Source organism: Gopherus flavomarginatus, chromosome 8 (genome assembly GCF_025201925.1).
Source record: "Gopherus flavomarginatus isolate rGopFla2 chromosome 8, rGopFla2.mat.asm, whole genome shotgun sequence".
In the NCBI taxonomy this organism is placed as follows: Eukaryota; Metazoa; Chordata; order Testudines; family Testudinidae; genus Gopherus; species Gopherus flavomarginatus.
The window spans coordinates 24,287,800-24,310,618 of record NC_066624.1 but is presented as its reverse complement, the minus strand read 5'-3'; the positions used below and the strand labels follow the sequence as shown (position 1 = coordinate 24,310,618).

Below are 22,819 nucleotides of genomic sequence, written 5' to 3'. Positions count from 1 at the left end.
CAATGCCCCTCATCTGACCTGCAGCATCTCTTAGCCGCCAAACTTCTGGGCTCCCTGCAAGCTGGGTCAGTTGACTCCAGGCCTGCCCGGCTGCCTTGCCATGCCCTGCCCTGCTGCTGTTCTAGTCCTAGGTCCCCCCAATGCACCGCAACTCTAGCTGCAGCCCATATTGCTCTTGCATTCCCCGTACTGCTCTGCCAACGCTCCTGCTGCTATTCGGATCTTGGGCTTTACCCGAGTATGGCAATTGCAGCCAAAATTTGAAACTAACCAACTCATCTTCCACTGTGACTCAAGCGAAGGTTTGGAACTAGACACTCCAGAGTGGACTAAACCAATGCGATCCCACGGCTCCACGTTCGCAGCCTTTTATTTTTTTGTATTGTTAAAAGCCATGTGTACACTTCGATTTCAGTTTTCAGGGCATGAGTACATATGTAATTACCACACCGTTCCACATTAAACATTTTGTTACTTGTGGTTTTGTTTTTGAGCACTTCAGTCTGGCCAATAGAAGACTGACTAAATTGTAGCAAAATGCCCGTCCGTGCTTTGAACGAAGAAACACGGCATTTTGTCTTACGTGGAGATCACAGGTCAAGTTGTCAATTTTATAATGAAGTCAGAGCAGACTGGCTTTACAGTTGCTGGTAAATATTAACAACAGAAACAGAGAGAAAAGAAGGACACTGGCTCCAATAAATATATTAATAAAATAAAAGCCAATTTTTAAACAATCCAAAGGCTGAGATGAAAAGATTAATTATTTTATGTATAAATGAATTAACAATCAAGATAAGGAACTATTAGACAATTTTCCACAGTCAGCTTTTGTTACAAATAACCCAAGCATACAACTTTGACACTAGGAAATGGGCCAATTATTCATTTATTTATTTACTTACTTTGGCAGGCCCACTAGCAAATATTTTTCTTACCGGATGACATTTTCCAAACTCCTGTCTGAAATAAACAAATGACAAACACACACATACACTGATTTTCCAGCAAACGAGGTTCTGCCTTTTATTAAACTCAGAGCAACAATAGATTCCAAGGTTATAAAAAGAGAGCTGAATGCTACTGCATGAAGTTTGTCCTGCTGTCTAGCATCGGCTGGGTGCACACACTGAACTTGAGCATGGACTAAAGAAGTCAAAAGCAAAATGAATGTTTCTGTTTTTATTTCCCCCTGTACTAGGGTCAGTTGGTTGTTTTTTTCTTCGTAGCAGAAATGTTTCTTTTTGATTCATTACAAGCAAAAATAAATGAAGTTCACACTAGCAGGGTAATTTCTTACTCACTGATCCCTGTTGAGGAGGCATTTTCAGTCACATCTTTGTGGACTGAAGCAGCTGGATGTCAGTTAATGTTAAGCCTCAATGACAGTTAACATCGTGGATCTGAGTTTTCCTTATTAATACATTTAGGGCCAAATTTTGGCTCCATTAATATTAATGGCAAAATTCCCACTTGGCTTCCACAGGAAAAGAATTTAGCTCTTAGTGGCTGTCAGTTTTGGGGCACCAGAATACCATTTTTTAAAGTGGATTGTCTGAAAAAAAGCCACAATTCTGCATATGTAATTAAAGATGATTATATATTTTACATGATTGCAAACCTTGCAAGGACAAGAAAGCGTTAACAAAAACAGGAGAAGGGCCATACTGCGACCGGGCAGAGGGCTGCTTGAATGATATGCCTCAGATGCCCAAAGCCTAGCTATTACTTTTGAATCCCATAATGTAGAAACAGATCTAGTGAACTAGCTGCATTATTCTGCCTGAAAACCCGTCTGATCAATGTGTGGGCTGCCACGCTTTTCCTTTCGGGAGCCCCACTGAACTATAGCTGTTTGCCTCATGATCTGGTTCAGATGTAGTAAGATGAGTGACCGTAATGAGTCTTTCTAGCTTTCACACAAATAGCTGTGGGGTGAGAGACCACCCCAGCAGTGAGCGTTTAGCCTTATTACAAAAGGAAAATATATCTATATACAGCACTTTTAATTACAGACATTAACAAAAAAAAATTAATTTGCCATCAACTTTCCAGACCATCTCCCAAACCCAGTGTTTTAACACAAAACAGCCAGCAAGGAGAGCCACTCAGCATATGACTCCTGTGGTTCTGTGCATGATACAACTACGGGTCCTAGGCATCTAAATCCAGGCTCCCTGCAGTCCCTTTAAAAGGGAGGTTCCGCCTCACTTCCCCAAGGCAGTGACTAGTGCACAGATGGAGCTAGCCTGATTAGGGGGAGATTTGGATTTTAAGGCCCACTTTCCAGATGTCAATTAGTCCTCCACAGAAAATGCAACTAAAATGAGACACCCTGCAACTGGGAAGCTAGTGTCCAAAGAGTTTGCAGCAATAATTTGCATGTGCCTCAGCTCTGGGCTATTAAAATGTAGGACATGACATGGCGCACTGTCTCCAAAGGCCACCCACATCCCCACACTTTGGAAGGTTCCACGACCTCTTGCCCTGTGGCCTGCAGGTAGCGTGCCAAGGTCACGGCTTCCTAGGTGAGAGCATGAGGCCAACAGAGCCAGCCCCGTTCTCACATAAGCTCAAGGTGCAATTACCAATTTGCTTCCCACAGGCAATATCAGTTCTTAAATGGAACCAAAATGGGAAGGTGCAGAGACCCGTCTATATGAACAGTCCTAGGCACATATTTCGCTCACACTATAGATCTACATTGAAATATGATTACAAAGCAAATGCCAGTTTACAACACGTTTCAACTCTCTGCCTTAGCTTGAAAAGAAGTTTTGTGCTGTCAAAGGGGGGAGCAACATGGGTTTCTCTCTGTTGTCCTTCCAGTGCAAATATTGTCCCTGAAATATACAGCTCCTCAGCAAACTAATACTGGTGCCAGAATACAGCATGCCAGTATATACTCCATTTGCACAGTGCAACCATGGACTTTTCAAAACCTGGTCAACAGTACCAGAAAAAAAAAAAGAGTATATAAAAGCTTCTACTAACACAGGCACACATTTAAGGACCCATTTTCTGAAGGATATTTAATCTCTCTTAGTGTCTACTCTGTGAAAAATGCCTTTTAAGTCATTACTTTATATAGAAATCTTTGGTAATATAAAATGATATATCTCGTTCTTTTTAGTTTTAAACATTAAGGGAGGCAAACAACATTGGAAGCTGCAGCTGCATGTGACAAAGGGCCGGGGAGACATCTGCTGCAAGGTGCTGGGTGTGTGGTAGATCAGTTCAGCGCTCCTGCAGTGATGAAGGGTCACTCCTAGTCTGCTAGGAGGCAGGTAACACTTGATGTCACTGGTGATAAATACCATGTAAGTCACCTTCATTTACATATGGATCATGGACCCTAACTACTTATAAAACTAGTATCATTTTAGGATATGTCTACCCTTAGAGCTAGGGTGCGATTCCCAGTGTGAGGAGACATACTTGCACTAGTGTGCTAAAACCGTGGCAGCATGAGTGGCAGAATGGGCTAGCCACTCTGACTACATGCCTCAGGTCTCAAACAGGCATGTACTCCAGGTGGCTCACTAGGGTGACCATAGTCCCGTTTTGGCTGGGACAGTCCCTTTTTTAAGCCCGTCCCAACTTTTTTTTTCCCTAAAGGAGGCATTTGTCCTTTCGCTCTTGCTGATTTGATCAGTTGGCAAGAGCAAACGGGACAAATGCCCTTTTGTCAAAAAAGCCAGGTGCGGTGTGGAGGGGAGGCAGGGCTGGGGAGGTAGCATTCCAGCATGTAGGCCTCTGGCTTGATGAGAACTAGAGCAAGGATGTGTCCTTGAGCTTGGATTCACACCCCTGCATGAAGTATAGACATACCCTCAGTGGCAGGGCTCTCACTGGGGAAATGCCGCTTCATCATAAGGGTGATTGACCAGAGAGTTCCTACAGTGTGTAGTAAATAGGGGACACATCCTGAGATCCAGCTCCTGGGGCCTGATTCCCCTCTAACTTACACTGGGATAACTCCACTGACTTCAATGTTTGTTAGGCATTGTATTCTTGGCTTACACTAGCGTAAATGAGAGGAGAATCTAGTCAGCCCTTACCCAGGCAAACTCAATGGGAGTCTTCCCTGAGTAAGCACTAAGTACAATGTGAGTTAGACCCTCCAGATATGGCTTAAACCAAACACATATTGGGTGGGATCTTCAAATACACTTTAGCATTGGCCTAATTCTTGTTCTTTTTTAAGTCAATAGTAAAACTCCCATTGATTTCAATGGGAGTGGAGTTAGATCAATATTGAACACCCCATCCATTCTTCTTTTTCCCCAACCAGACTGTAGGTTACATGGGTTTTACTCTCACTGCATGAAACGCCCTAGCAATATGCAGGAGGGTGTAGTTACCAGGTCCTTGCTAAGTTAAGAATTCTGCCTCCCCATGCCTGTAACTCCAGGAGAAATTGAACTCTTGTATGTGAAGGAAGAATTTAGCTCTATGTAATTGGAGGGGTACTTGCAAGCTATTTGCACCCGTGTTCTGGAAAGCATTGCCAAGTAAGCAGATAGCTTCATGAGTTCCTGGAGTAACATTAAACAAAAACGCTATGCAAAGTGTGTAGTAGTATTAAGGACAATTTCTACATTATCATGTGGGTTGTGGGGTTCTCTTTGTTTTATTTAAGCACACGTAGAAATAAAAATGGAAAATAAAAAACAAAGTACAGAAGAACATCGCCAAGTCAGCGCTTTGGCATTTCGCAAGCCTTTTTCCATTCTGCAGCAGCCACTGAAAGTAAGCTGAAGAAGACAGTGTTTAAAAACCCCGGTGAATACACAGACCAATAAACGTGTCACTGATCCTAGCTATTGTGACCGGATCCTTCAGTAATTCCTCTAACAATGTCGTACAAAGCCAGCTTTCAGATTAAAGAAGAAGTGATACCGAACAGCTTCCAAACAAAAACCTCACTTCCCATTATGGCTGGTCTGGCACAGAAACTACTGGCGCAGGGAGGTCAGTAAAGGCAACTTAGTTGTGATGTACAGTATTGGATGGATGGCATGTACTTCAAGTAAGTCACATGCTCCTTTCCTAAAGGATTCACACTTCGTATCATCTACAGAATGTGTGCAACTTGTGTGTATAGTGCCTGTCACAGCCAGCGGCCTCCCCCTCTCCCCTCCTCTCTTGTCCACTACGTGGCTCTGTCCATCAAACAGGAGTTTTTGTAGGCAAGCAGTACATTTACTTTAGATCTCTTGCCAGCCTGCCATTGACATTCTAGAATGGTACCAAGCAACCCAGCTCCCTAAGTACACAAAGGTGAAACCCTTGCATGGACTTGACCGAATGCAAAATACATGCCTTCCTGCATACTCCAGCCATCCTTCATTCATTATGGAGTGAGTTGTGCTGTGCCAAGCCAGCTGATCATTGTATTCATCTGCTAACTAGCTGAAAAACCCCAGTGCAAAGAAGCAGGCTTTGGTGTAAACTGAACTTTTTAACCTGGTATATTTTCGAAGTCAGTGGAGCCTTGCACCAGCTGCTTTCAATCACACCAAAATGTCAGTATTTTTATAAGCCTTTAAAGAGAATAAGATATTCATAATACCACAGTACCAACTGGCTGATATCAAAAAGAGCTTACTACTATTCAATCACTCACGAGGAGCGTAGGAACACTGTGATCAGAGCCACGCCTCGCAGGGGATGAAAACTCATTCACAACTGTTGAAAAGGTTTTTTTTGTTGTTGTTTTTGTTTTTTTTTTAAATGCAACCCTTACAGTATGATTGAAAAGTATCAGAGAAACTCTGTGGGCACTTTCTGTGCCAACAAGCACTCTGCACAGAACCCCAGGTGCAGCACCATGAAACTCGACAAGCTGCTGCCTTCTAAGGCTGATGGTGGCACCCAACCCATGAAAGGCCCCAGTAGCAGCAGAATTGCCATAATTCTTTTGCATGAGGAAGGAGGGGTTGGGGAGGGCGTTAGGCTGGAAAAGGCCCACATACTTGAGGAGAGTAAAACTGGTGGGGATCCACAGGCTTAAACGTCTGACTCTCCTAGCGTATAAAGGAGGCTTATGGCACATTTAATCTGCTGTTGTCACATGGGCATAGTGGGATGCCATATTACATGAGATGAACTCAGATCCACCTCTTCAAAAATCTGCTTCATAAGCCAGTCCTGCCAACAGGGCTCTTGTTGCTGTGTTGGGCTCACGAGATGAGGGGAAGGGCGCAGGAGGGAACTCAGAGCCACCAGGCAATGAAGGGTCAGATCTTTCACATGCAGTACAACCTCAGAAAAAAAACAAATCTGAATAAAATTCCTAGGTGGGCCAATGTGTCCTTAGGAATGCCAGGGGGATGATTCAAGCCAACATTAATCTGCCTTGAAGAAACACTCATTTCTCTCTGAAATATTGACCCTGAAAGTTGCCAATAAACAAAGATGACGAACCTTTGATCTCATTTTGAATGATAGCATGTGTGTGTTAGGCAGAGTTCTCCAGCTGGCATCTCACTGAATGTGCTGCAGTCTGACGACACACTGTCATCTCCATGAGGTTTAGCTCTGGGCTTTGTTTGGGTTCTAATTTTAAAATGCAGGAATTTTAGGGACACTGAGAGGGCGTGTATTCTTTCCTTGGTGGAGATCAACTACTAACATTAATGCAAGCCATGGGAACCCCTAAGTAAGAGAACAGGCCTCTTAAATGCTATCTTTACCATTCCCTGAAATAGCTGGGAATCTCAGGCAGAGATGACCTGTGCCTGCCGGGGGGCAGAGTGAGGGCTGGTGGCTTCAGCGGTGTTACTGAGCATGCTCAGTCCATATGAGCATGCTCAATATAAGTCAAGCAGCAAATGTGGGGGTGGGGCACGTGACCTCACATGCTCGCCCACGTGCGTTGCCTCTGATCTCAGGCCACGTACAACTGTTTCCAAAAGAGCGGAATAATCCCAAAGTAACTGGACCTCACAGAGCCCAAAGAGTCAAAGATCTCACCGCTTTGCTTCTGAGATTCTTTTCTGTGTTGGCTTCTGAAAGAATCTGCAAAACGGTCGGATAAAGGGCAAATGAGAAGCACCACTGGATAATCTAGACCTTCAGACACCCACGGTGACGGGCAGAAACAAGTGGAGACCTCAGACATCGAAGGTGAGCAGGCTAGAGGCAGAGGTGAGAGGAGACTTCAGGCACTCGTGGTGCACAGGTGAGAGATGGATGCCAGTGGTAATTTCTTTGTTTGCTGGTGTGGAGGAAAAATAATGTTCAAAACTGGAATGTGATTACTAGGTGTCTGGACAGTCTTTGGACAGACTTAGATCCAGTTTGGCTCACAGTCCACAGGAAAAATGTCCTGGATGGAAGTTAGCCCTCTGCAATCTTCAGGGGTTCCAAAGGTCATAATCCTCACCAGCCCTCGTTACTGACATGACAACACTCCAAATACTCCTGTGAATTGAGCATTTCTTTGGTGAGTAAATATTTAATGCTGTTCAAAGCTGCTGATTGCACATGGGTGCATGGGTCTGGCTGCTTGACCACAGCGGTCTGGTATATGGGTCAGCACGTATGGCCAGAGTGGCCCGGTATATGGGTCTGCACGTATGGCTGGAGTGGTGTGGTATTTGGGTCTGTGGGCATGACCAGAGCAGACGATAACAAGGATTTTTGCAGCAACAGGACTGTCTGATATTGAAATAGACTTTCTAATTTCACCACGCTCTGGTCTCTTTCCCTGTCCCCTTCCTGTTTCACTACTATTGCATTTTTAATTCACATGCCTCTTGAAGACATGATGCAAACAAAAAAGAAAATACCCCAGGTTAGTCAGAAAAATAACCCACCCTCTCAACTTGCATGTTTAACCTACTTCTTGTTTGCTTTAAAGAGAAAACAAATGGAGGAATTTCTCCCAGTCTGAAACTTCCCGTGGCACTGTGCCACTAAACGTCACTGTGGAAAATACGCAAGCACAAGGGTGTAAACAAGTGCCACAAAGTCACCATGCCACAACATTTACAGAGATGCAGAGCCATCCAGACATATGCAGAAGCCGTGAAGGGGAGTTCAGTTCAGAGGTACCCCAGAAAAAACTGAAATCAAAGGAATCCCAATAGGTTGTCATTTGGCACTGTACATCTTCACAGCATACAGTATCTTTAGAGGAGACTCCCCAAGGCACTGCAGTACAGTAGTGCAGAGAGAACAGGCAGGAGATGGCTGAAAGGGAGTGGCAGGGGAAGGAGATTCCCTCCGGGACATCACTGCATGTGGAAGTAGATAGGTTTGACTTTCCCAGACAAGATCTTGGGAACCTGGACGGAGATGATCTCAGCCATCATTTCGGGGTAGTCCACACTGACCATGTGCGATTTAATTAAAAGGTCAAATGTAAATTGATGTAGCTCCCTGGCAATCTAAGAAAGAGAGAGAAAGTAGGAAGGTTAAATGAATGATTTAACTTCTCTGACAAATGGCTCCTGCTAACACTGTGGTGACTACAGAGGAAAGTATTAGCAGGTACCACACCACAGGATAGGCAGCAGTGCAGTGAGACGTGATAAGTTTCCGCTGTTTGGATGCTACAAACTCTTCTGCGGTTGGGAATAGTCACTAGGGGCCATTATTCATCCTGAGAATGAGCAAGTGAGCAATCTAGACAGGGAGAGTGCTGTAGTGCTCAGGCGCTAAGTTCAGAAGGTACTAACTAGACTGTGGTTCTGCTCAGAAAAGTGACTGTGCAAATGGCATCTTATTCAAACAGAGACCAGCGTCTTGTGCAGGTTCAAAGTCAGGGCTGCTGGCTTTACTGAGTAAAATCTGTTTCTCTTATTGTTTCCCTGCAGAGATACAGCTGTGTGGAGGCAGATGGATTCTGTACTGCCTTGTGTATCACCAACAGAATTGATAACTAAATTCTGATTGCAGAATTTTTGTTACTGCTGATGAGGTGCCAGTCAGATAAGACCCAGCTTGATGTTCAGATCTCAGGATGAGCCTGCTGAGCCGGCAATTTGAAGGAAAAAAGATCTCTAAATGAGCAGGTCTGACCTGGAGTAATTACCACTTATACAGTCACTTTTCAGAGAGGAACCACACTTTGGCATGGCAGTTGGCTTTGACTAAGTGCAGCTGATTTGACTGACTGAGTTTTAGGATCTTCAGGTACACTGCAGTATCTTTCTCCAAAAGCCCTCCATGCGTATCCAGTGGAGAGTTAAAGAGCAGTTAACAACCCACAGGATGTTTGAAAAACATCGAAACTACCTTCCACAGTGGTGGTGCTCAAAAACTTGCAAGTTCTACCTAAAATAAATACAGATGCTCATTTTAGTTTCTCTGCAGTGTTCCCTTGTACTTCCCTACACTTACTGCCAGAAATACCTTCAAGATTGCAGATACTGAGGCTGGCTAACTGCTAATCTGGTTTAGTTATTTCAGGCAATGGACAGGTTTGTGCGTAACCAGTATTATAGATCATATTGTTTCCTGAAAGTTTTTCTCCCTTGTTCTCTATGATCAGTGACACTGGCACAGAATCAGGATCTTTCTCAAGAGTTTGTCTGCCTCTGAGCTCTCGCCTATAGAAACACCAATAAAAGAGAGAAGTAATTAAAGCAATTATCTCAGGTCAAAATCCTCTTTTCTGACATTACAGCGAACATTTATGAAGCTATCTCCTTATGCACCTTGTTTGTATCTGCAAGATTCCTGTCTCACCCCTGCAAAATCTCAGAGCCCTGAGTTGTCCAGTAGACCCCAGCTATAGTTATTACTGCTTCCAGGTTTATGGCCATTTCATCCCCTCTTACAGGCTGCACGGAGTCCAGGAGCTTGGTGAGCTGGTAGAAGCGCCGAGAGCAGGATGTAGGATTCTTTCTCTTGCAAGAGATGATACGATCAAGTTCCTTTATGTAGTTCATTCGAAGTTCATCAAAGAACTTCTGATTCTTCAGACCATCCACTGGAACTGGCATGGGGACAAGGACAGGAAACAATCATAATGTGGAGAGAAGAAAACAAGAGCAACAGGAAGACTGAACCCCCCCCCCCTACATCCCCAGTTATTCCCCTCATCTTCGCTCCCACTGTGGATGACTGAGGCTCACTGTCTAGGGATGAGAGGTGGGGAGGGGTTGGGGGCAGGTTGCACCTCTACTAACATAGCCTTTGTTTGGTGCTGTCATTGTTACAAAACAAAGGTAGCATATCAGACCCACCACAAGCTGTGGTTAGATTTTCCCGCTCAGCCACTTATACTCACAGGTCCATTTATTAAAAGCCATTAGGCAAGCCCCCATCAAGAGTAGTACTTAAGAGCAGGTCAGATAAGGGAATTACATCGGGAGGACTCCTGCAAAATGCAGAGGGCAGGATGAATGGCTGTAGTGGTCTTTGCTGGCTCCACTATGGCATCTAATTTCTATTTCTGAAATCATCTCTCTGCCTCTCAGCACAATGGCTGAAGCAAACAGTCACAGCCAGAACATGTGGGGGAACTAAGGTGATCAGATCTCCCGATTTTATAGGGACAGTCCCGATTTTGGGCGCTTTTTCTTATATAGGCACCTATTATCCCCGACCCTGTCCCAGTTCTTTACACTTGCTATCTAGTCACCCTAGACTACATACAGGGTCACACAGGGAATATCAACTATTAATCTGCTCAGAGAAGGATGCTGCTACTCACTAATACTGAAGAGCAGTAGAGCCTTCATGCAGAGAAACTCCTGGGGAGTGATTTGAAGCCACCCGAACTCCTGAGAAAGATGTCGCATCCTGACACACTGGCTGTACATTCTGGATTTGTGCATTCGGTACCTGGCAAGATGCATTGGTGAGAAGGTTAAAGTACTGCTAGTCTGATATGCAGGCTGATTGAGATATTTATTAAAAAAAGACAAAGACCCAACAACTTTTCATCTACCCTAGCATGTTCTATCTGAAAAGGAGATAGTCTTTATCTCTTGTAGGATCTCAACATCATCATGGCCTGAATTCAGGAAAGGAAAGTTTTCCAAAATACCACCCAGCATCTGCTTGCTGGCGAATGGGATGATCAGGGGGATGTTAAGGTTTACCTGACCCTCTCACTTGCTGAAAAGTGTCAGCAACAATGTACCATATTTAACAAACTATGGGCATGTATCCTGGTGCGAGCGCTCGGAGAAAGACTCAGGCTTTGTGCTCAGCACTACGCTCACACTCTACGTCTGTGGTCTCAGTGATGACATGAGGGGAACCTCAAGATTACCACTTTTTTTTTTTTTGCCACAACTTAGCTGAGGGACAATCAGACAGTAACACTGCAGGAACTTCTGACACTCTTTGCCACCATTCCAAACTGGTAAATTAATGTTGAAGCAACAGTTCCATTGTGGCTCCCTTGAGAGGAAGCAGATTCTCTTGTTAAATCTCTAATTCCGCCCCCGACACTATTTTGATCATTCTCTGAACTGCATGTACCTTTTCTATGGATTTCTTTACTGTATAAGCACAGAGGTGAATTAGCTGCAAATGTCCCATCACACAGAGAGGCCTAAAACTTCTAGCACTGCAGTTGCAACCTGAAAACCAAGGGCTCCTGGAGCACACGCCAATGTATGGGCAGCTGGAGAGGCCATTACCAGCTGAAGGAGCAATGCTCCAAGTGAGCAGGTATCCAGAACACCAGCGGAAATTAGGACTCGATTGTCAGGTGCTGGAGACAGCACCAGTGTTGGCTGAAGACGTGTATTGTGGGTGGGTGGAGGGGAGAGGGGGAAACAGGCATGATGCTTCATCCTGTACCGTTTGAGCGTGCCTAATGCTTACTGTTATCAGTCAGACTGCCCACGAGAGTAAGGGCTGCAGAAATGACCTGTATGGGAGAAGTGAGAGACAGGGGTATGGAAGAGGGGGACATGGGGAGGGGAAGCAGTATGGGAGGCTGGGAAGGGGGAAAAACAGGGAAGAAAGAGAGAAACCCAGGGTGCTTCCTGGCGGGGAAGGAAGATAAGAGGGAGGAGAAGGGGAGAGAAAATAATAAAATATCAGAAGGAAGAAGAGAGGGAATGGTCTGGAGAGCGATACTGAGCCAAGCCTCATTGGGCATCAGTAATGAGATATTCCCAGCCTCCTCAGCTTTCACCCTCCACTAAAGCAAGGGCAACGAGCCAGGCTTTGCCAACCCTCCTTCTTCTGGGAGGCCTTGATGAAGAGACCAGACACTGGGATTGGGGTCCCTGACACCGCCATGGACAATGAGGCCCAACACTCCGGCCAAGTGAGATTTGGTGTTCAGAGGTTTCCAAACAATGTGAAAGGAAATGGGACAATTCTGTGTGGAAAAGGTCACAGATTCCTCATCCTATAAAAATACCCGCAGTTGTCACATCACACCCCCAAGAACAGTATACAGATGATTTATGATCTGACATACTAATCCCTAATATATTACCAGGATGGGTCATTACTCATCCAGGCCATTTGCCATAATAATCAAGTCACCGTCAGCTATGCAAAGCTCCCATTTATAAACGTATCTTGCACTTTGTGAGGTGCATTACTCAAATCGCTATTGGCTCTGCAAGGATTATCGTGCTGTCAGTAAATTCAGCCAACAAGTTCATTATGTCTCCATTCATGCAACTGTGCTTGGGTCTAAGAATTCAACAGGCCTGAAGGAGAAACTCACCAAACTCTTGATTTAAAGGAGACCCCTTTTCATTTAAGGCAACTCAGACAAAGGCAGGTGTTTTAACTATGTATTGAATTAGGTGCTTTGAATATCCTGGCAATGGGTATGGTGTAAGAGCCCAGGGAGAGAGGAAGACAGGCAGACAAACAAAGGAGAGAGCTGGTGGTTTAAGAATGAAATGCATGGTGCAGAGCTTCCTGAACCATCCTTTGAAAAACCTCGTCAGAGCAATACAGCCTGGTTGCTGGGCACAACAGAAAGGTTTAATAAAACAGCTGCTATTCTTAGTCTGGCCTATTAATTTCTAGCAGTAGTGAACGTGTCTGGGAAAGAACAACCAAAGTCTGAACATTTCCAGCAGTTGGAAGCACCTCCTTCTTCTGTGTGCACTTTAGTCACTCTACATCTGATTGTGCCCTGACCCACCCACTGGTGAAGGGGAAGCCACGCTGGCACTTGGAAGCACAGCAGGATCTCAGGGATTAGTCTCTTGCAGTCAGCACTGCCTTTCTCTGAATGAAGAGTCTATCTGAATGTAAAATCTAGGCTTGGTGAAGAAGGATAGGAGAGGCTCGGTAGCACCACCTAATGTTCCTGGATCACCTCAAGGAGATTTCGGCAGACTAACTAGTGGAAAATCAGCAACATTCTTGAATTTTGAAATGTTGTGGGCAGCTCTCGGCGTGAGGTTATCTGACTTGAACTCATCAGGAGCCTGTTACATAGCTGTCCCTCTTTCACTCTCTGTCTGCAATCCTTCTGACATGAACAATACAAAATATCAAATTGTTGCTATTTAACACTTACTCATTGAAGACCAAGTCGGGAGCAAAGTAAAGCATCCTGGAGTTAACATTGGTGAAAGATCTCCATCCCATGGCGAAAATCATAAGACCCATCCAGGAATACTGGATTAGTGCCATTTGGTCATCCACGTGCAGGTTACGGAATCCTACAAAAGGCCATAAACAGAGATCACAAGTTCAGTCTGGATTAAAACAATTCACCATAATTTCTTTTTTTAAATACAGCACTATAATTCCCAATCTGTGCTCCTGGGGACTTCAGAAAGTTAGGACACGGTGGCCCCCAGCCTAATCTCCATATGTCCCAGATTACCAATGTGTTCAGCTATAAGCCAGTGTGTATGGGAGGTCTGCATACACAAACTAATTCAGTCTCTTCCTTCTACCAGATGACAAAATTGAAACCTTGCTGTATTGCAACCTTGGAGCCACGGCACTGACATGCTGATAGTAAACTAGAAGCCTCCAAGCCAGAAGCTGTAATTGATGGGTTGTGACTCAGTGTGGGAAGAAGAGAAAGAACAAGTGAAAAAACGTAAACAGCTTGGAGTGGTAAAATGGGACAGTAAGTTGCACTTATATAGTATCTTTCTCTGAGAGTCTCAAAGAACTTTATGAACAATAAAATAGTGTTCTCAGGATGATTCATAGTCCAGCCACAAGCACATTTGCAATTCACAGAGAGAGACACACATACACAGAGTATGCAGTCAGTAATTCAACGCTATTTCTAATTTCTCTGGATATTTATCAGTACATATAGCCATAGATAACCTGCAATCCTGATCTCAGCTTTCTATAAATTCTTACATTACTGTGACCAAATGCTAAAACAATGGTAAAGTCTTAAGTGTATAATTATGAAACATCAACTCCAACTTCTGTCTCTTGTCTGAGAAGCTGACAATTTCAAGTGAGCACAAACCATGTGTTATCGATATGCTGTAATTGCTTTAGGATTGAACACGTTCTTTCAGTTTTCATTTCACTGCATGAAAGCACACTTTGTGTTTAAATAGTGCTATGCGGAATTAGTATAAGGTATTTTCCATTGTCAGGACTTTTAAGCACTGATGAACTTAATATTACTTGTAAGCACCTAGGGTGAGACTTGTTAGAAAAATGCAAGTAAACATTATACATTTAAATCACCTCCATGCTTTATAAACTCAGGTATGTGCCTTCTGAGAAGTATTTAACTTAGAACCAAGTTCTCTTTTCAGTAAGGTAATATATGTATAAAAACCCTTTCCTACTTATCCAATGAATTTGGTGTGTAGATGAATTCTTCAGTCTAATTTGATAGTTTACAATGGCTGGTCTCTTGAAATACGAAGAAACCTCAATTCAGTTCAAGGTGGTCTTAGCGCTATCTATGTGGCCCTTATTACCATAGCATCCTTGTGTTTCTTCAGCAAAAAAGAAAAATATCAAATTTTCTTTGCCCTTCTTTGCCAGGAGGTGTAGCTTGAAAGCAAACAGAAAATACATACATGTATTTTGCGTGTGTGTGGTTGCATTTAGTTCTGCATGTTGGGAGGCCTATCTGTGGTCATTCTTATCTCTTGTGGGAGTCAGTTAAATGGTCTAGGCACAGGTCTGGTGAAGGATGACTCCTGCACTCACAAGCCCATATGCTGGTTGGCAGTTTAATGGCTGTAGTGGGAAGTAGCAGACTTGGCAGGGGTTGGTCACGGAGCAAGAGGCAATCACTCAGGTTTCCCATAGAGGGCTTTGTATATTAAAAAACAGAGTTTGAATTTGACTCTGTATTCAGTGGGAAAGCAGTGTAGAGAGAAGTTCACAGGGTGAACCTCTTCATAGCAGTCTGTGCTTTGGTGCAGACATATGTTCTATATAGGGTGACAGCCTTTGTTGGATGGAAATAAGGGAAGGGCACATGAAAAATGAGGGACATTGCTTTATTTTAAGGGAAATTTTACGGAAACACCATTTCCCTTAGCATAGCATTTAGTTTTCTCTCATGGGTACATTTCTACCGCCCTCCAGTATACAATGCAATCATCATAAGCTTCAATTTCATGTTTAAAATGGTACTTATTATCAGTTTTAATACCTTTCAGTACATCTTAAAATAAGGGATGCGTGGTCACCCTAAAGGGTAAATCAGTGAAACAAGGGAAGGGTGATCACCCTAGATCTATACCAGATGAAAATTTAATGGGCTACTTGGCTTCATTCTTAGATATAATGACTAGCCTGACTTGAACCTGAAGGACTTGAATATGCGGAGTGCTGTAATCAGATCTTTCTCTAGTAGAATGGGGCACAGTCTCTTGCTGAGTTACAAGTGGAAAAGAGCATTTTTTGCAGCGATTAATGGCCTGGAAGAGGCTGGGATGAAGATTCCCCTCCATATCTCAGAATGAAGGGACAACAGTGAATGGTCTCTCAGGAGAGAGACAATGGCTGGGAGGAGGACTGGACTATCACTGGGCCTGTCATTCCATTTCTTTAGTTTGAACTTGTGTTACCATAGAAGGGAAGGACCTTTTGGCTTAGTCAGAAGGCTCAGGTCCTTACCAGTGAAAAGGAAGCAGCGGCATGGCTGCCTCTCTATGAAAGCCACTGCTACACATGGCAATTTGGGCATCCACACGCATTAAATGTCTTTACAATAAGTGGGCAGGTGCCTTCTGTTGAGGGGGATGCAACAGAGGATGAAACCTTGTTAAAGCACCTTTTTCTTCCTAACTCCCAGGACAGACAGTGGCATGTCTGGATCAAATAATTAACTCTGTTTGATACTGTAACTTCCATTTTGTATTAGGACCTCCATTTTGTATTCTGTGCTGAATGCGTGTTTAACCTTGCCCAAGGCAAGGTTATTGAATTGCATTCCAGATAAGCACCTTCCCTGGGGAGTGGGACTAACATCTCATTGAAGGACCACTACTGAGAAGCCACCTCAGTGCAATCTGAAGCCATCAGCTTGGATTGTCTCTCAAATGCTGGCCCGACCCCTTGGAAAACTGACTTTCTAGACAGGGCACCAGCAGTGGCTGACAGATCTGCAGCTTCTGAGCCAGGGCACATGGCAAAAAGATACAGACTATATTTAAGAGGGGGTTCTGCTTTGATTCTGGAAGGCATATCATTGCCACATGTAAAATGGACAGGCAGGAGAGAGAGACATTATAGTTCTTTTAAAAGCAGCAAAGAGTCCTGTGGCACCTTATAGACTAACAGACGTATTGGAGGATGAGTTTTTGTGGGTGAATACCCACTTCATCGCATGCATTAAATAATATTCAACATATTGCACCTTACTTTTAAAAGCATCAGATTCAGTATTTCCTCCCACATTTTAAAGCATATTTACACTAATATAATCTGAGTGATACTTTGGCAATTTCTGACTTCCGTTAAGATTAGACTAGATTTCTTTCCCAAATACAAAATGTGAAGGACATATTTAGTCTGATTTGGATTTCATTTAAAAAACCAATTCTATTTAAATTCTTGGCTCTTATTCATGTGAATGAGAGCTCATTCAGATGTGAACAAAGGTTTTCTCTGTTCATCAGATGATTCATGACCATTAATTTAATAGTGCAGTATGATATATCTTTTAACTGATTGTCTGGTATGATCATACCTACATGATAACAATGGGCTAGATTCACAAAGGAACTTAGGCCTGGATGACAACGAGCATTGTCATTCCTAACTTTTAGAAACCCAGAAAAATCACTGGATTCACAAAGCCTGATTTTGGTGCTGAGGCTCCATATACAATGAATGAAGAGAGATGGGTATCCAAAATTGGGATTCATAAAACACAGCATGTGAAGTGGCTCCTTGCCAATGGGAGGTGCCAACAAAAGGTGTGTGTGCAAAGCCCCGCCCCTCTCTCGGAGATAGGCACCTGAATCCAGGTTGCAGGGAAGTGCCTCCTTCTGCTTGGGATTCTTGACTGCAAACCCTCTCTGGTGTTACATGCCTATTCCATTTTTGCAAGAAGCTGCTGGGGCGAAGGGGGGAATCAGTGCTCCCATATCCTAATTGGATACCCTAACCACTGGGCTAAGAGTTATAAGGGAGCTCCATCTCCCCCAAAAGCAGTTTTGTGCAAGCTCACCTAGAGGGGCCAGATCCAGTAGGCAAGGTCTGAGCATGCAGGTGAGTTTAGTGGAGAAATACCTATATTTCTTCAGTCATGCATCGCTCATGGGCTTAGGCATGCAGATGTCTGGTGTGGAGCAGCAGTGCGCACACTTGGAGGCAGAGACATAGGTGCCTAGGGAACTTTTACTGCAAAAACATAGGCACAAAATGATTTTAGGTACCTACAAGTTTTGAGGGCAGCTGAGAAGTTTTGTGAATCCCAGTGGGGCCAGATTTTGTGAATCCCAGTGGGGCCTAAAGTGGTACTTCGGTACCTAAGACCTTTTGTGAATCTAGCCCAACACGTGCAAAGTTAAATCTTAATCAGAGTCAAGTCATTGTTCATTTTAATTTTAAAGCGTTGAAAGAATAGATAGTTTCTTTCAATTAATGTTAACACAATACAGTTTTATGGAGAGATGCTTTTAGCTTCTCTCTTAAACATTATTATTCGTCAACTAGACATTTTTATTTTTACAAGATTGGCAGCTTATGAGTTTGCTTAATAACAAAAATTGGAAATTTTATTTCCCTTCTCATCAAAATCAGTTATTTTAATTTACTAAATTTTATTGTTTACATTCCAACACTGATTATTGACACGCTATATTAAATTGAGGTTTCTAATATAACTGAATACCCACTTTCTGTTCTGGAAGCTGTATTGTCTAGACAGTGGAAAACAGTGTCTGCTCATAAAGTGGAAAGCAAAGTTTATCCAGACAATGGTAAACACTCCCAGTTAAGTTAGCACCCCTACAGCAAATGAGTGACCTTATATAAATGCATTATTAGACAAAAGATTTCTAACAAACTCCAAATAACAAAAAACACTGGAGTAGCCATAGAGTCTTAACTCAAAGGGCCAATATGCAGAAATCTTGCAACACTTTAACATGTAAGTAGCTATCTTAAAAACCATCAATTTGACAGTTGTCTTTTATGTGGCCGCATGAACACTGGGTCACTGCAGAGAGAATGAGGCATGCTCATCCCTCTTGTCCATGGCTAAAAGTGACCCAAAACCCAACTGCGGCAGGGGAGAGGGGAGAGAAAACAAAACCAACCAACTGAAGCTGGTCTGTACAGGATCCACCTATTTACCACGTGTCATGTAGACAGACTTTTTTTTAAAACAGACAGTGAGAAGTAGGGCTGCAAGGAAAAATTTCAACTACAGCCCAAATTCAAAGGGTGCTTATTAAACATATATGAAGGGAAACCAAACAAAAATGACACAGAAAATTCAAAGGGCAGAAAACTTATCCAGTGTGAAACTGGGCCACATTGGCCACTTACTTAGGAGAAAACAGGAATAAATGCCTCATTTTAAACCCATTTTAGAATGCAACCCTAACTATGGAGTCACTACCAGGTGCCACCATAAAAAATACCACATTTTATAGGTGTCACCATCAGCCTGTCCTCTGCTCTAGGCACACAGGAATACAATTACTGGTCATTAGCCTGCCAGCAGCTGTGCACTCTAAGAATCAAATGCACGAAACAGGACATCTTCAGGCATCTTTGGAAGCCAGAGGGTTAATGAAGTCAGAGAGTCTGTCTAGAAAGTAGGGGTACGTCTACACTACGGGATTATTCCGATTTTACATAAACCGGTTTTGTAAAACAGATTGTATAAAGTCGAGTGCACGTGGCCACATTAAGCACATTAATTCGGTGGTGTGTGTCCATGGTCTGAGGCTAGTATCAATTTCCGGAGCATTGCACTGTGGGTAGCTATTCCGTAGCTATTCCATAGTTCCTGCAGTCTCCCCTTGGAATTCTGGGCTGAGATCCCAGTGCCTGACAGGGCAAAAATCATTGTCGCGGGTGGTTCTGGGTAAATGTCGTCAGTCATTCCTTCCTCCGGGAAAGCAACGGCAGACAATCATTTCGCGCCCTTTTTCCCTGGATTGCCTTGGCAGACGCCGTAGCACGGCAACCATGGAGCCCGTTCAGCTTTTTTTTACTGTCACCGTATGTGTACTGGATGCCGCTGACAGAGGCGCTACTACAGTGCTACACAGCAGCATTCATTTGCTTTTGCATGATAGCAGAGATGGTTACTGGTTGTTCTGTGCTGTCTGCTGCTATTGTAAATTGGCAATAAGATGATGGCTATCTGTTGTTCTGTACTGTCTGCTGCTATCATGAGTGCCCCTGGCTGAGGTTGCCCGGGGGGCGCAAAGGCAAAAATGGGAATGACTCCCCAAGTCAATCCCTCCTTTATGGTATCTCAAAATAGTGTCAGTCCTGCCTAGAATATGGGGCAAGTGTACTAGAGAACCAGTGTATGAGAGTACCAGAGAAAACAGCTGCTCCATGTCAGATCCCGCAGAAATGATGAGCTGCATGCCATTCACGGGGGTTGCCCCTGCAGCAACCCCACCCGTTGCTTCCCTCCTTCCCAACCTTCCTGGGCTACCATGGCAGCGTCCCCCCCCAATTGTGTCATGAAGTTATAAAGAATGCAGGAATAAGAAACAGTGACTTGTTAGTGAGATAAAATGAGGGGGAGGCAGCCTCCAGCAGCTATGATAGTCCAGGCAGGACATTAAGCGATGTGGGGGAGAGGAGCCCATCATCCTACTGCTATGATAGTCCAGGCAGTACAGAATCTTTTCTTTACACATGAAAGGGAGAGGGCTGATTGAAGCTCAGCCCCCAGTTGCTATGATGATGACAGTTCCCAGCCGTTCTGTACCATCTACTAGGAATGACCAGGAATCATTCCTATTTTTACCCAGGCACCCCCTGCAGCCGGCCTCACCTGAGACCAGCCAGAGGTATTCAGCAGCTATCAAGCATATTGTACCATCTGCCACCGGGGAAGGGAGAGAAGCAGATACTGCTCTTTACTGCCGCAGCATCGCGTCCACCAGCAGCATTCAGTACACATAGGGTGACATTAAAAAAAGTCAAGAAACGATTTTTTTCCCCTTTTCTTTCACATGGGGGGGGGGAAGGGGTACATTGACGAGCGATACCCTGAACCACACCGGACAATGTGTTTGAACCTACAGGCATTGGGAGCTCAGCCAAGAATGCAAATACTTTTCAGAGACTGCTGGGGACTGTGGGATAGCTGGAGTCCTCAGTACCCCCTCCTTCCCTCCATGAGCATCCATTTGATTCTTTGGCTTTCAGTTACGCTTGTCATGCAGCACTGTGTAGCCTGGAGATTTTTTTCAAAAGCTTTGGTATTTTGTCTTCTGTAACGGAACTCTGATAGAACAGATTTGTCTCCCCATACAGCGATCAGATCCAGTATCTCCCATATGGTCCATACTGGAGCTCTTTTTGGATTTGGGACTGCATCGCCACCTGTGCTGACCAGAGCTCCATGCTGAGCAAACAGGAAATGAAATTCAAAAGTTCGCAGGGCTTTTCCTGTTTACCTGGCCACTGCATCTGAGTTCAGATTGCTGTCTAGAGCGGTCACAGTGGTGCACTGTGGGATACCGCCCGGAGGCCAATACCATCGATTTGCAGCCACACTAACCCTAATCCGATATGGTAATACCGATTTTAGCGCTACTCCTCTCGTTGGGAAGGAGTACAGAAACCGATTTAAAGAGCCCTTTATATTGATATAAAGGGCCTTGTAGTGTGGACGGGTACAGCGTTAAATCGGTTTAATGCTGCTAAAATCGGTTTAAACACGTAGTGTAGACCAGGCCTAGGTTTAGTTGATGTTTGCCACAGGATAACCCTTCTGAAGCTCACTTCTCTCCTGTAGCTCTCTTTTGCAGTATGCTATAAACTATGAAATAGTGTTAATCTGCTAATAACATGTTCATTTAATATTGCTACGTATGATAATATTAAATTAATTTGTGGTAAATAATTATAATTTGTGCTAAATAATCCAAAATCCCATCAATTTTTGGCACACTTAGACTTCCAAGAATGATTGTCCCATCGTTTTGTGTGACTGAGAGAGACACAGAGAAAATTTTGCATTTAAAACTCTGACAAATTATATTAAGATGAAATTCCAGCACTTGGAGGAGATACAATGTGAAACAGGCTGGAAGGGCATAGATTCTTTCATGCCAATGTGTTCTGTTCCCTAGCTACTTTCAGCCTGGTTTTACTCATCTTCCACCTCCTACATTATCAAACAGCCTTGTTTTTATTCCTTCCCTCAGAAAATTTACTCCTTCCATCCACTCCCAGGAGTGCGTCATGGTGTTGGTCCTTCATTTTAAGAAGTAAGGCTGTAGCTCCTGCCTGAACCTAACATTCCTCCTAAAGCAGACAGAGATCATTGCACAGAGAAGAATAGAGAAGCTTCTCTTCTTTACAGCAACTTCCACCTCTGCTGGTCTAGAAAACATTCAGATTAGGGTGACCAGAGAGCAAGTGTGAAAAATCAGGATGGGGGTGGAGAGTAATAAGAGCTTATATAAGAAAAAGACCCAAAAATCAGGACTGTCCCTATAAAATCAGGACTGGTCACCCTAATTCAGATATTTGAAAAACCCAGTGCTTAGATTTGCAGAAGCTATTTAACTGTGGCCAAAACCATACCCATGTGATAACCACCTGCCAAAGGAATGAACCCAAGCAGAGACTGAACCCAAAAGTTTTCATTCTAAAAGCACAAGCCTCTTCTGGTTGAGCTAAAGGAGTAAACGTCTACAGCTGCAGCAGACTCAATAACCTCTCATGGACCAGCCACTAGAGGGGCACAAATCCCATGCTACAGCAATGTGGGTTACACTCAAATGTTGTGGGTGTAATTTGTGCTCACAGAAGAAAACATTCTGAAAATGCACCCCTACAAATGTTGTGGTTTTGGGGCCAAGATTATATGGTTCTTCTATTGAAACATGTCCCTGCCATGATTTGAGTGCGATGGTTTTAGGAAGGTGGTGGAAGGTGCTGGAATTTGTCATTTTTCTCCTCACCTGGCAAGGCCTTTGCCCACTTCACCACATGCACCAGCTGCCTCTCCCCAAGCTCATTCAGGCTTGTCAGCAGAGCAGCAAAGGAGTCAGGCTGGTTGTTATCATGGCCTGCACACACTACACCAGGCTCAATAGCTTCCAGGACGTTGAGGAAAATGGGCTGGCACTCAAACCCATCGATGCGTGTCATCACCATCTTGGAGGCCTGCTCATCTGTTGGGCTGGATGAGCTGGCTCCCTCACCATCCTCTTGCAGCTTCAGGTTGCCCAGTTTCTTCAGCTTGCGGGCTGTGAAAAATGACACAGCTTGA

The 22,819-nt window shown here is 43.9% G+C and overlaps 1 protein-coding gene across 3 annotated transcripts in view; it reads right to left on the bottom strand.

The window, feature by feature from the left end:
* Positions 1-345: 345 nt before the first annotated feature.
* Positions 346-22,819, bottom strand: part of AR (androgen receptor) — a 121,469-nt gene continuing 98,995 nt past the window's right edge. For all 3 annotated transcript variants that reach the window (XM_050964638.1, XM_050964639.1, XM_050964640.1), the window contains 5 exons: positions 22,509-22,796; positions 13,466-13,610; positions 10,670-10,800; positions 9,792-9,949; positions 346-8,396 (listed from right to left, as the gene is read on the bottom strand). In XM_050964638.1, the coding sequence (XP_050820595.1) occupies positions 8,241-8,396; positions 9,792-9,949; positions 10,670-10,800; positions 13,466-13,610; positions 22,509-22,796 (878 nt within the window). In that variant the 3' untranslated portion in view covers positions 346-8,240. The remainder of the gene's footprint in view (positions 8,397-9,791; positions 9,950-10,669; positions 10,801-13,465; positions 13,611-22,508; positions 22,797-22,819) is intronic.